The sequence below is a fragment of the Chelonoidis abingdonii genome, chromosome 1, assembly GCF_003597395.2.
Source record: "Chelonoidis abingdonii isolate Lonesome George chromosome 1, CheloAbing_2.0, whole genome shotgun sequence".
In the NCBI taxonomy this organism is placed as follows: Eukaryota; Metazoa; Chordata; order Testudines; family Testudinidae; genus Chelonoidis; species Chelonoidis abingdonii.
This window is the reverse complement of record NC_133769.1, coordinates 96,884,606-96,898,359: the sequence shown is the minus strand read 5'-3', so window position 1 is coordinate 96,898,359 and position 13,754 is coordinate 96,884,606. Positions and strand designations below refer to the sequence as shown.

The following is a 13,754-nucleotide window of genomic DNA, read 5'->3' as shown; positions in this document are numbered from 1 at the left end:
CCAACACTCCAATGAGCAAAACTTGGCTCTGCAGTGAGCTGGACCAGCCTGTTAGTTTTGGACAAGAACAGGGCAAGCTCCTCAGCATCTAAGCTCCAGGCAAACAGGGGCCAGGCAAACAGGGGCCCTGGATTACCAAAATCTTTGGTGAAGCCCTTTGGGTACACAAGGCTTGACTGCAGGAGCAGGAAGGAACATAGCAAATCACTAGAGAACCTTGCAAAGCTTGCAGCTGCATAGCTCCTGATTCCCTCTAACGCCCACAGCTGGGGAGTGAGGTGTTACGGCAAAGAGAGCAAGCCCTGAACCAGCAAAGAAGCACTCTCTCGCCACATTGCCTTGGGCTTGTCGCACATCCCCCACCCCGTATTACTGCCCCCCACAGATTAGCGTTGGGAAGGAAGTTCTCACTTGGACAATGGCGTGGCTTAACTGCTTGACTCTGCAGCTTCGGTACTAGCTTGTTTTTTCCTTTTGCTCTCACCATATGTTACGACATTTCCTTTGCAAAAGTCACTGGGGTGTTTTATGATTTGACACTGTATCACTGTAAGACACACACATTCCTCCCTCTAGCTTCTCCTCCTTCTCCCGCCGCCTCTCCCTCCAGCAAAACTAGGCTTCTCCGCTTCCCCGTTCTTAAGCAAAGTTGTGATGAAATACTGCTGCAGCCGCAGTCAGAAGTTTTGCCACTGACATCAATGAAGCCACGTTTTCACTCTGGAAGCGTTACCTATCTACAGCATGCCTGTCACTGAGGTACCCAAACATCTACATCAGTAGTTCTCAGCCTGCAGCCCACTTACAGCCCTGTCAGCACATAGCTGCGGCCCATGCGAGATCCTCAGGGCCATACAGGTAGTGTGTATATAGTGTGGATGTGGCCACATAATACAGAAGGAGCTGCATATGCAGTCCACAAAGGTATAAATCAGTGGAGAACCACTGATCTAAATGCAGCAAAATTATGGCTGCCACTGTGCTTAACGCGCTATGGGCACAGCTCAGAGAACAACACGCAGGGTTAACTGCTAGCCCAGAGCCTAAGAGAGGGGTGTAGGCACATGCAGGGTAATGTGCGCTGTGAATGACCTCCTCAGTGTATACAGCCACTGGACACTCTCAGGTCAGAGGTTATGCTGGACGAAGAGCTCGTTAACAGTGCACCTGACTCCCCAGCAGATCACTAGAAGTGAATGTTACAAGTAGTCCCCAGCATGGCCCATCGTCCAGGCCAGTTTTACTTAGACACAGGCAGTAGCACAAGGCTGGAAGGTCTGGGATGGAAACACCTCTCCCTTGAACATTTTGTTTACATAGCGCAGACAGGTCCAGTGATCTGGCAGCTTGAGGACAGCACAGTTCCTGCTCTTTTTTACTTGGGGAGGGGCTGCTTCAGAGCCAGCAAGGTGGTGAGCGGGGCTACAGCTCAAGCTCTGGGGAAAGGAAAGAGAGCTAACGGACAGGACTGCTACAGTAGATTGTTTATTTCATCCTGCCCCCTTGAGCAGGAACTACTACCAGCCCCATTTCCTCATCCTTCCTTTGTGGACTGCAACAACAGCGCACAGCACATGGGCATGTTTGCAGGAGATGTGAATAGCTCGCATAGTCTCTCCCCTTTAGGTTAGGAATCAGGAACTCAAATTCTAGCCCCCCCAATCTGCAACAGGAGCCAGGTCTAACTACATTTTGGCAGCTTCGTATACAGCTACCTCTGCAGCTATAGCCATACTGTCCTTTGTATGTGGAATGAGCCCCTGAACTGGCTCTGCAAGGCAGCCATCTCCATATCTCTGCTGTGACGGCTAGAAGTCAGCCAGTTAGCTAGAAGCACTTCCATTTAGCTATTAAGTAAGGCCAGCTACATATAACTGTGCACGACTTACAAAGGGCTGGGGAAAGGGACGCAAACTTTTAAGCCAGCGTCTTTCTATGTATTTGTATGGTGCCCAGCACAATGGGATCCTCATCTTCATGACAGCTTCTGAGGATTTTGGGAATACATGGAATTAATACTGTACCTGACCAATTTTAGCTTTACGCCTGCCCAAAGTTTTAGCTTGGGTATGGAACTTGTTTAAAAAGGTGTCCACTGTTCAGTGCAGACTGAACAGGATATAATCAGGTTAAGAAACTCACCAAACTCCCTGACATGGATCCTAACTGTGTGGCGATTTGGCAAGTCACAGCCTTTCGGACTCAGTTTCCCCCTCCAATAGTGAAGAGACGGACCAACACTTATCTACAGCAACGGAGTGGGGACTCAGTGGTCTGGCTTTTGTAAGTGCTATACAAACATTAAGTTTCCATTGTGCTTCCATGGTTGACTTGTTGGGGGTGGGTGGGAGAGTGAGAGAATAGTTCTGGAGACCAATGCCCTATCAATCTGTTACTTTGCCCCAGGGCTACATTTAAGAGACTTACCCTTTTAATGATTTTAAACAACATTTGCTTAAGTATTGGAAGGAAACTGTTAGAACTGACAATCTAAGAAGCATTGTCTTATAAGAAATATTTTAGTATTAAAAGAATTTTAAAAAAAAGGAACAAGGCTTAAAATTTTCACTATTCATGATCTTTACTTTCTGGCGTTCGCTCCAAAGATAATTAACAGACTTGTCAATTTTGTTTTCATTTCCCAGCTCTCATGCCCTGTCACAACACGGCAGTGTTCATTTGCAGATGCAATGCATGGGAATTCAAGAAGTTTCCATTGGAACTTGAAGTCATGAAAACTTTAATATTAATCTTGGATGTTACTTTTGTAATGGCTGAGATATGCATTTGGGGCTAAATCTGATTCAGCAGTGTCCTTTTAACTCATTAAACTTGTGACTGGAAATTAGATCCTAGTCTTCCTTTGGGCTAAGACATTGCTACTGTCACTTGACATCACTATTCATTAACTTGCCTGCCTCTGCATAAACTCCAGTTTTAAGACCACCTTTAGAAAGTCAGTTTCCCCGTTCATTCCTCATAATCAGTGCTTCTTACCTTGTAAGCTTTGAATGTTGGACTAAGCAAGATAGGAACAGCTTTCCTTTAAGCTGTTCGCATTTTTATTCTAGAACCCCCGCCCACAGGAGGCTTGAAGGGAAGAGTATGTATTTTTCCTTTTAACCTCAACCATATGCAAATATGTCTAACTTCCTGTAGAACAGGATTGCTTGGCAAGGTGCAATACTCACTTTGTCACGAAGGCCAGGAGAACCGGGGCCAGGGATTTGGGGAAATAATCCTGCTGGACCATATGGTTCAGGGTCATCAGAGGGCCATAGAGGCTTGGGACAGCCTTGATCTTCTCTTCACTCTGCCAGATGGGGATGGGGAAGGACGGAAAAATCAGGCCCATAGCAACTGCAACACCAAACGCAGTCATCACTCCATCTAATCCAGTGTGCTGTCTGACTGACCAACCCCTGCTGCCTTTAAAAGGCAAGCGACCCTCTACAGTGCAATCCAGCTGAGGCTCAGCTTCTAGTAAGTCATGGAGATCATCTTAGTTGACATCATGACAGATGCCGTGGTTATTCACACAACTATCTAATTCTTTGCTGGAATTAGCCTTTCCCTTGGCAGCAGGAGGGAGAGCAGGCCCCCATGTTACACACATTGGGTCATTTAGGAGATGAGCAATCAACCCAAAGGGAGATGTCTCCCAGCACAGGCATCAGCAAGACTCCAGTTTGTTTCAATTAGGGCTTGACAGTCTTGTGAAGTGCAAGCAATTTAGACAGTGCACATGCATGTTTCTTCTACAGCTTCCTCTGCATAGACACCCTGTCAGGACCCTCCCTCCAGCTGAGAAGGAAGCCAACAGTTCCTGCTAGATCCAAGGCAGCAGTTATTGCCTCCTGTAGGCCCCTCTCTTAGCCAACCATACTGTTTCCAGTCACTCCCAGAATTGATTCCAAGTTTAAGCCAGAAGGAACCAATAGCTCTCCTAGTCCAACAACCCATTTATCACAGGCCACAGAATTTCACCCAGTAGTCCCTGGATGGAGCCCAATAACTTGTGTTTGGCTAAAGCATGTCTCCCAGAAAGGCCAAGGGCTTTGATCGGAAGACACCAAGAGATGGAGTATCCACCACTTCCCTTGGGAGTTGACCTAATGGATAATCACCCTCACTGTTAAATTCAAACTAGAAACAAGGCACGCTGTCTGTCTAGCTTCCAGCCACTGGTTCTTGTTATGCTTCTCGTCACTGAATTTAAGAGCCCCTCAGTGTCCAGTGTTTTCTCCTTATCAAGGTACTTGTACATTAATCAAGTCTCCTCTCCATCTTTTTGATAAGCTAGGATTGAGCTCTTCAAGTTGCTCAATATAAAACACTTTCTCCAGCCCTTGAATCATTTGTGGCTCTTTTCTGCAGCTCTCCAATTTTTAACACCTTTTTTAAAAAGCTGACACCAGAAGTATACGCAGTATTCCACTGACGGTCTCACCAGTGCTGTATACACAAGTCAAGGTTCTAATACGTGCAGGTTCTAATGCAGTTAGCTAACTTGCAGCTGATTCTCAAAAACAATAATCCTGCTAACAGGTTTTATTCTGTGCAGCCACAAACTGGATGCTCTGGGCATTAGCAAGAACACTGGATAGAATGAAACTGAAAGTTTCAGTCAGGTGTCTTGTTTATTCTTGCTGTGGTCCTTTTAAAAGAGAAGATGTGACTCAGTGGCCCTTTTGGATACCAGGGTGAAGAATAAATATTCATGAGGCTACACCCAGAAGTCTGACAACTGGTAACTCCATCACTCTATAAAAGCTTTGTCCAGCAACATCCCAGTATGAACCTTCCTGCCTTATAGAGATATCTGATCTTGAATATACAAGCTAGACCAAGTAGAACAGAATTGGGAACAGCTAATCCATGCCCTCCACCCAAATATAATCCCACTCTGGAATCTGTTATCCCTGCAGTTTTCTATTGTCCCTAGGCATTGGGGATACACAGGAGTTTTACCATTGCCATGGGGACAGGAACATGATTACCCACAATCCAGCAAGCCTTAGCTTTTAACCAGAAATGTAATGAGAACTCGGCCCACCTCACCCATCACAGTCCACTTTTAACTCCCTCTTGCCCTCTCACCTTGAGCAGGCCCATGTGGATCAGTAGGCTGGTGATGAATGCATCAGAATTAAATGTGGCAGAAGTGAAGGCTTTTCTCATCAAGGCATCTAGAGAGAAATAAATGTCTCAAGCTGAAGAGCACCATGAGATACTGTGGTGACTACTGTTCATTTCACTATTGGATTCAATTACATTCAGCTTATCTCAAGCTGCCTCAATCTCCAGTCTACTGCACCAGACAGACAGCAGGCTCAGTGCAGAATTTAGGTCAAGTTTGCCATTGAGTACGAGGCCTTAACTATTATCAGCTGTTAGATGAGCCATGGGAGGCCACACCCCTTTATATACCCGGTTTGTCTCTGGTGCCAGAGGTTACTGCAGGCCACCAGTGAGTGCTGGGAGTTGAAAGATGAGGCAGAGAGAAAGCCAAGAAGTCACATGGAGTCCAGTCTTTAGTATGGGGGCTGCATAAATGCCTAGAGAAGAACTATGGCTGAGGCCAAGAAGTGTTAATTGACCTTAGCCAGAAACAATGCAAGGAATGGTCGAACTGGTTGCGTTTGGGTAGTGCACAGCCTCACTCTCACTGCGATGGATTTGACAATTTGGCTGTGAGCTGGTCTCACTGGCCTTTAAAATGACAAGGGCAACAGGCTCCCATGGGACCGTTATCCACTGGGTGTGCATTTGGTTTGGTTTCCAGCGAGGAGATCTGTGGTTTTCAGAGTTCCTCAAGATCAGCCACTTGTGGCTCTGGCCCTTGCCCCACTTGGTAACTTAAGGAAAGCAGGGTGGCTGCGGTACCCTGTCAGACGTTATTGATGTTTTCCTCAGGAAGGGTCAGCCCTCCCTCAACACACAGACACCTCACCCTGAAGAAACCATCTCTTGACACTGCAGCAATTGCCAGATATGACCTGAACTTGCTAGGGAAGGCGAAGAGTATTCAGTTCCAGGTGCATGTGGACACTAGTCACATCGTGGGTGCCAATCACCCACAGGAGCAGAGGCAGAGATTAGCAGAGCCATGAGGTGATCTGCTGACCTCAGAGGATGCTCAGCTGACCATTCTGCAACAGCCTTTGATACAACTGACCACAGGTTGTTGCCTCAGTGACAAGGAACATTATTGGTGTGCACAGAACAGCTCTTTAGTGGTTTCTGTCCTGCCTACCCACTAGGAGTCTCTTAATGGCAATAACTAGTTGTGTAAATCAGTATAAGAGACTTTAAAGGGATGCCAGATGGAGGGGCCAAATCCTGAACCCTGCACACAGCTCCAATAAGCAGACTGCATGTAGGTGAATGTGGCTGCTGGGGATTTCAGGAAGAAAGGATGGAGAATTCTTCTTCCTCGACCCTGGGGCAGTACCCCAAGCACCTTCACATATCTTATGCAGCCACAACAGCAGCCTCAGGGCTATGGAAGCATCCACACTTCCACAGGAGGGTTTTGCTCAGTGGATTCACACAATCCATAGGCCACACCCCACCCAAATCTCTCCTCTACCATACTGAGCTCCAGTGCTGTGCTCCACAACATACAAAGGGTACATGGTCCCCCCGCACTGCCTCTCTGCCCTGCCCCACACCTTTCCAGTCCCAGTGCTTCTGGAAAGAGACGATAGATCTAAGACAGTTACTAGTAAAAAGAACACCAAAAGGGTGCTCTCTATTTACACTGTCCCCAGATACAAGAAGAAAGGGGGCACTTTATTTACAGTATCATTAATCTATGGAACTCACTGACAGGATATTGAGGCCAAAACAAAAAACCTAATAAATCCCAACTCCCCCCACCAAAAAATACCAGGAAGAGTAACATTCACAGCCATACTAATTAAGCTGTAAGGGATATTGATCATCCTGCTTTGGGGGCATAAACCGATCTGTTGAGGTTTCACACCCTCACTCCCCCCAAAACAGCACTGCACAATCTGGCACACTATGGTGACAGAACAGTCTTCCTCTGGCTGCCATGGGAGACCGAACTACCAAAAAATGGCATGGTCCAGGGAAGCCATCCCTGGGATCTCTTTAGAAGCCACAGGTGCAAATTAGGCTCCTTCAGCCCACACCTTTGCATGGAGATACTGACTGCATCACCTGTTGTTTCATGCACTGCTGTTTTCACTGTGGTTTCATCTTTGAACACAGAAGAGATCTTCAGGAGAGCCATAACCACCTTTTCCATATCAGATGTGTCTGCCTGTAAGAGAGAAAAAGCAGGAGCCATTAAGTGCATGGCAGAGTTAAGGGCAGAAGAGACACGATTGCTACAGAAGCAACAAAAAGCAGTGCAACAATTGCCTCCAACTGGCTGGACATGACAGGAATTGGTTGTATCAGGATGCTCGTGGAGGCATAAGCCAAGCCATGCCATGAAATGCAGCTGCTGTGCTTGCACCATATCTGCTTCAGAGATGTGCAGCTTCAAGTTGAGTGTCTGCCTCCTTTCTGCTCACTTGGACAATGGGAGGACCCTAATCCAGGTCACGAGACTCCCGGAAAGATTACCTCTGGCGGTTAAACAATTTATTCCAACCACACCGTCAGAAAGCCACTGACTCACCTACCTGCTGAGCTATCAGAACAGAGCACTTGGGCCCTAGTCGCAGCAGTTTCTCTGGAGATGGGAAGGCGAGGAATGTGGCAACATCCACAGGAGGAGGAGACGACACGGGAGTAGAGTCCTGAAACAGAGCAAGTCAGATCCCAGCTCATTCTGCAGAGCACCGGCAGAGCTGCGGGTGCATGAATGTGTAGGAAAGGGCGATGGTGCTGCAGGTCAGTACTTATCTGCACTGTCAGAGCTTGTGAAGGGGTAGGAAAAGTGAGCCCAGGACAGGAATGGCACAAGCTAAGCTGTGAAGAGAAAGCTTGTACTGCGAACACTATGACTATCTGGCTCCAGGCAGTGCTGTCGCGGCTACAGAAAATGACGGAAGAAATAAGATTTTCCTGCTAATTTTCTTCAGATCACCACTGAACATTCCTGAGGTTCTGTTCTCCCCCTCTGCGCTCTTACTCCACCCCTGCTCTGACACATCCCTCCAATCAAAGAAGGGGTATGTGAACCCCTGCTTGTTCTCTACAAGTTCATAACAGCCTCCCCCCATTTCAAACCTCTTTCCCCTACTCCCAATAAGGGATTATTGGCTACCCCTCAAAGCACATTTACATGTGAGTCAAGAATCTTCTTAGAAGGCAACGATTCCTGTTCTCCCTGCCCCCTCTCCTGCAGCTGTTGTTGTTCCTCCTCTTCATCCTCCCCTTCGTCATCTTCATCCTCCCCTTCGTCATCTTCATCCTCCCCTTCGTCCTCCCCTTCGTCATCACTAAGAAGAATTAAGAGAAGAGTTCACATGAAAAGCAGTCCCGCAATACAGACTTCCTGGTCATGCACTGGCACCTGAGAATAGTTCTCCAGGTCATTACAAAATGCAGTAAGATCCTTCCAAGCCTTAAAACACTAAAAAGTGACTGGCAGCAAATCACTTCTAGGGCAGTAAGTGAGAGCCTTTGGGGACTGTGATGGATTATGGAGCCTAGCATGTTTAGGTCACCTATTCTAATCTGGCCTCAGACCAGCAGTGACAGATTGGCAGTGGGTAAAACGGAGGTGAGAGTCTCAGCCTAGTTCCTAGTGGACAGCTGTCCACAAAACATCAGAGCAGGCATCAAGTGTGGGCAGAAGAGTCAAGAGCAGAGCAGGCCACGAAGACTGTGCTCTCATCTCACCCTTATGGAGCTCCCTCCAGATGAAGGTGTGAGGTACACTTAGGGGGTGGGACTTGCATACATACTGGGGATAGAAATTTTCCATCTCTAGTCCTGTTAATCCAACACCTCTCAGTAGTGCCAGACCCCATAAAAACAGGAACTCGCATGAAACAGACGTAAAAGGCAGACCGCCAGAGCTCTGACATGAATGGTGAGCAGACCCATGCCACAGCCTTTTCTCATGGCCTACCTCAGGGAACCCAGTACATCTGCCATGTTGAAACCTTCAAGAATCTCCTGGAGCTGTTCACAGCCTTCTTCCCCCAGAGCATTACCTAGGATGCAAGAAGAGAGAAGTCATCTTGGGGGTTAGGAAGAGACAGACACTCACAGATTGGGTGCTGAATTTGTCATGAGAAAAAAAAAAAAAGTTTAATTAGAATGCTCAGTGAAGTCCATAAATCCAACCTCTGGCTGGCTGGGAGGATGGCTGCTTGATTTGCATTTCTATAAACACCTTTCACACAAAGCACTTTACAAACTGCTCAGACAGCAGACTTGTCACTGAAATCTGTCAGCTGTTTACCAATTCAGGCACCACACAAGGGTTTGACACAAGAAGAACATCACAGAATCCAATTGCAAGGGAAGTTCAAAGATGGAAAAATGCAATTAACCAGAAGAGATTTGAGTCTTGGAGACTGAACTCTCTGTACATTTATACAGCTCCTTTCATCCTGGGTGATTCTGAAGCACTTCTCAAATTATATATGTATAGTACCATAGAAATGCAGCCACCTCTGGAAGGGAAGGCAACAACCAACACAAGGACCAATCACATAGAAGCAGACCTCAATGCAAAACTAATAGCATCATGGAATCTTTAATACCAGTACAGAGCAGACAGGACCTTGTTTTTAAATTCTCATCCTAGAGACACACACAGACATATGGAACTCAGATTTATTCACTTCAGGAAGCGGCAGGGATACGCTGTCAGCATTTGAAACTGTGGCTCAAGAGGTTTAAGTATTACCACTAAAGCCTAGGAGAAGAGGGAAAAGCTTATTCGCTTAGTCGGTTCAGCTGCTCTAAGCAGCACCAATATTTTATACAGAGACACTTCTGGCAGCAATACAGATATTTCAATCCCGCAGGCTTCTTCCCAATGGTTTCTAGAGTTTGCCATGGACTGGATAAGCTTTGATCTAACTTCATGCTCACGTACCATTGAGATCCAGTTTCTCCAACTCAGACTTATCTTCAGTAGCCTCTGCAATAGTCAGAGCAGCATCTCGTTTGATTTCACAGAAGGACAAGTTCAGTTCCTGAGAAGCAGAGGAGAAGTTGCTTTATAGGAACGCTGTATGCCAATTCTCCATTAGAAATACCAGCTGGGCATGCTCAGAATTGTTTAAGGAATTCTCTTCTTTGGAGCTGGTCTCAGCACAGAGGTTATTTTTTTAAATTATAAAAAAAAGACTTGGAAGGGACTCAGGCAGTGAGCAAAGACCAAACAATACAGATAGACCAACAGGCCAATAAGAACAAATTATTCAAGGGGCAGCCACATCCCTCGAGACATATTGAATGAGATGATCCCCGAGAAGGGATTTAATATTAAACAGCTGAAGGGGATTTGTTCTGGAATGGATTATTTTAGTTTGATGTCCTCCTCCCTTCGCCTGTTATTAATCCTGGGATTCTTTGACCTGGGAGAAAGGATGGCTGTGTCTTACTTTAACAGGTGTATTCATGAACTAACCCCATTCTTAAAATGTGACTTCCACTGGGTGGGGCTGGAGAGTGGACAAAGAACAAGGGAGGGGAAACATACAGGGTGTTTTGGGAAGAGATTTGAAGGAGCAGCAGAATGTGGTACCTTTAGTTTAGGGAGCCCCTCTTTGACTGCTTCAGCAATGGCGATGGCACCCTTTGAGCGCACCAGGCAGTCCCCAAAGTTGATCACTTCTACCTGTCGGAGAGTCTTCAGCGTCTGCAGAGAGAGTACATACCCATGAAGGCAGAAATTCAGGTGAGAGGTAGAGGGAATGATCAACTGTTCTCCCTCCCAGCTTCACAAGGACATTTGGCCCCAAAGCACGGACCATTGTTAACTAGGGGTGGGGAGATGGGGAGGGAGCAGACACACCCAGTGCAACTGCTAGTAACTCACCTCTGCCATGGCCACAGCCCCCTTCTCTGTGAAGGTGTTGTCATTCAGATTGATAACTCTCAGCAAAGGGTTGGCAGCAAAGGCCTGGGCCAGTGCTGTAATGCCAGGATGGTTGATTCCGTTCTGTGGCATATGGACCTCTTCCAGTGTCCCAATGAGCTAGATTTAGACAGGATTAGCCATTAGAAAAAAAGACACTTCAATACAAGCGCAGAGAACCACCATCCCACACGATTACCTTACAAATTGCTTCTCTGCCACCCACAGTGAGTCCACTACATCACCCACCAGAACCCCGGCAATCCTGTTAACTGCTACAAATACACGACCTCCAACCCCAGCAGCTATGCCTCCAGTGACAAATCAAGATAGGACTGATGTTTTTATTTGGCGAGTCAGGGCTTAGGATGTCATTTTTCATCTGTTCTTTGGCCAGAGATTCTGAGCCTCGGGGCTATAAGCCAGAAGTGGCTCAAGAAGCTGCTTTCCAGGTCAAGGCACGTGACCACTTGGCAGAATCAAAATCTTTTGCTTCTTTTTAGTTCTGCTTCTGGCCGCAAAGGAAACCCTCCAAAATGGGAATTAGTGCAGTATGGCACATACAATATATAACATGAAAATAAGACTACAGTCCACACAAGTCTAAGTGCCCTGCTATATGGAAAAAGACCCCAAACTTGTCATTGTTTTAGAGATTGCAGGCAGGTCTTAGCACTGTGAAGAATTCTCTTTAGTCCACGCACCTAATGGCATTATATAAATATGTAAGACAGGCCTAGGAAGATACTTATATAGTATCCAAAGATAGAGAATCTCGTTTATTTGTAACTGTTAAACAGGCAGGATCATATCTACCCATTTATACGCAACAATACACATATTGATGGGGTCACCAATACATAGATTCTGCAACACTATTGCTGGCACATTTGACAGCATGCAAGATAATTAAAAAGTCACTAGGTGGTAGAAAATGTACATTTGAAAGACATGAGCCAGAGAAATAACAAGTGCCTCCAACTCCTGTTGCCTTGGATGGGAGTTATGTGGTGAGCAGCTGTGGTGGGATCCAAGAAGGTACTTCAGCACCTAAGCCCCAGTTTTGGCACCAATGTGGTCCACAAAACTCCTGCTGAACCATATAGGTGCCTAAACTCACTCAGTGAATATGTTTTTCCAGAGTCCCACAGTGCCTATGTTCCTGCCGCTGGGCACACGTGCTGCTGTCTCCCTCTAGGCAGACATATAACTCAGGCTGCCTAAGCCCCAGAGCGATTCACGAACCAGGGGATGACAGGCATTTGGCCCCTGAAATCTGGTGAAGCACCTACTGGATCAGTTCCCATTCCAAGTCTGGAGGAGGTGGTACCCCTCACACAAAACTTTTAGCTCAACGGTTAGAGCACTTGCCTGGGATGTGGGAGACCCCTGTTCAAATCCTCTCAGAAGAGAGCTCTACCCAGTGAGCTAAGCAATATTCTGATATGGGGCTTCCTCAGTCTCTCCTGTTGAAGCAGCTGCACTCTACATGAATAATGGGAGTGATGGCAGCAGGGGGACTGAACCTAGGGTCTCCCACCTCCCAAGTGGGTGTCTAAACCACTGGACTACAGTCAGTCATTCTCACTCATGTACTCGCTCTCTCTGGCCCAGTGACTGTTTTAAGTATTTATCCACAGAGAGAATGGGGCAAGAATGGGAATGACTTTATAGTCCAGTGGTCAGGACACCCACATGGCAGGCCCTGAGTCCAGTCCCCCTGCTCCTATCACTCTCCCATTATTTATCCAGAGTGCAACAGCTTCGACAGAAGAGACTGAGGGAGCCCCACATCAGAATACCCCCAAGCTCAGTGGTTAGAACACGCAGATGATTCGAACAGGGGTCTTCCACTTTTCTTCCTCTCTGGCAGGTCACTGTTCTACCCACTGAACTAACAATTATAAGGTGGGCCCAGCATCAGCATCCCGTTTTGCACAGGACAGGTGTTTAACTTATTCCTGCAAGAAAAGGCCTTAGATGCTTGTCTCCAGGCAGTGAGTTCCCACTGACTGAATGCTCAGCAGAGCTGGGCGCCTCCCTGCAGCCTGGACTTAAGTGCCTATTTCTGAGACATAGGTAAGGCTTAGCACACAGCCCTCTTCTTGGCATCTCCTGTTAGCTTAGGAAGCTGCTCAGCTAGCATGCTGGCTTTTGTGGAACAAGGTGAATGAAGTAATATCTTTTATTGGGCCAGCTTCTGCTGGTGAGAGAGACAAACTTTCCTGCCACAGGGCAGGGCTGGGAAAGGTACTCCCAGCATCACAGCAAAATGCAAGGTGGAATAGATAGTTTAGTGTAAGTAGTTAGCACATATTCTAAAGGGACCATTCAAGGTAGAGTGACCCATTAATACCTCTGCAGTCAGAGGACAAGAAGAGGGCATTAGTGGGTTGAAAATAGTTGTAATAAACCACAAATCCAATGTTTGTTCAGTCCCTGATTTTTAGTGTCTAGTAGAATAATGAATTTAAGCTCCCAGGCTCAGCTTTTGAAAGTGTTGTGCAGCTTTGAGGATGAGGACTGATAGGTCAGATATAGGCCTGGTCTACACTACGCATTTAAATCGATTTAAAGAGCGTTAAATCGATTTAACGCTATACCCGTCCACACTACAATGCCCTTTATATCGATATAAAGGGCTCTTTAAATCAATTTCTGTACTCCTCCCCGACGAGAGGAGTAGCGCTAAATTCAATATTAACATATCGGATTACGGTTAGTGTGGACGGAA

General features: G+C 46.6%; 1 protein-coding gene across 7 annotated transcripts in view; it reads right to left on the bottom strand.

Annotated features, from left to right (window-relative positions):
• The window catches only part of RANGAP1 (Ran GTPase activating protein 1), a 28,228-nt gene that overhangs the window by 4,834 nt on the left and 9,640 nt on the right, over positions 1 to 13,754 (bottom strand). For all 7 annotated transcript variants that reach the window (XM_075068083.1, XM_075068088.1, XM_075068069.1 and 4 more), the window contains 9 exons: positions 10,982 to 11,140; positions 10,688 to 10,801; positions 10,034 to 10,133; positions 9,056 to 9,140; positions 8,264 to 8,420; positions 7,659 to 7,775; positions 7,189 to 7,291; positions 5,101 to 5,189; positions 3,192 to 3,313 (listed from right to left, as the gene is read on the bottom strand). In XM_075068083.1, the coding sequence (XP_074924184.1) occupies positions 3,192 to 3,313; positions 5,101 to 5,189; positions 7,189 to 7,291; positions 7,659 to 7,775; positions 8,264 to 8,420; positions 9,056 to 9,140; positions 10,034 to 10,133; positions 10,688 to 10,801; positions 10,982 to 11,140 (1,046 nt within the window). The remainder of the gene's footprint in view (positions 1 to 3,191; positions 3,314 to 5,100; positions 5,190 to 7,188; positions 7,292 to 7,658; positions 7,776 to 8,263; positions 8,421 to 9,055; positions 9,141 to 10,033; positions 10,134 to 10,687; positions 10,802 to 10,981; positions 11,141 to 13,754) is intronic.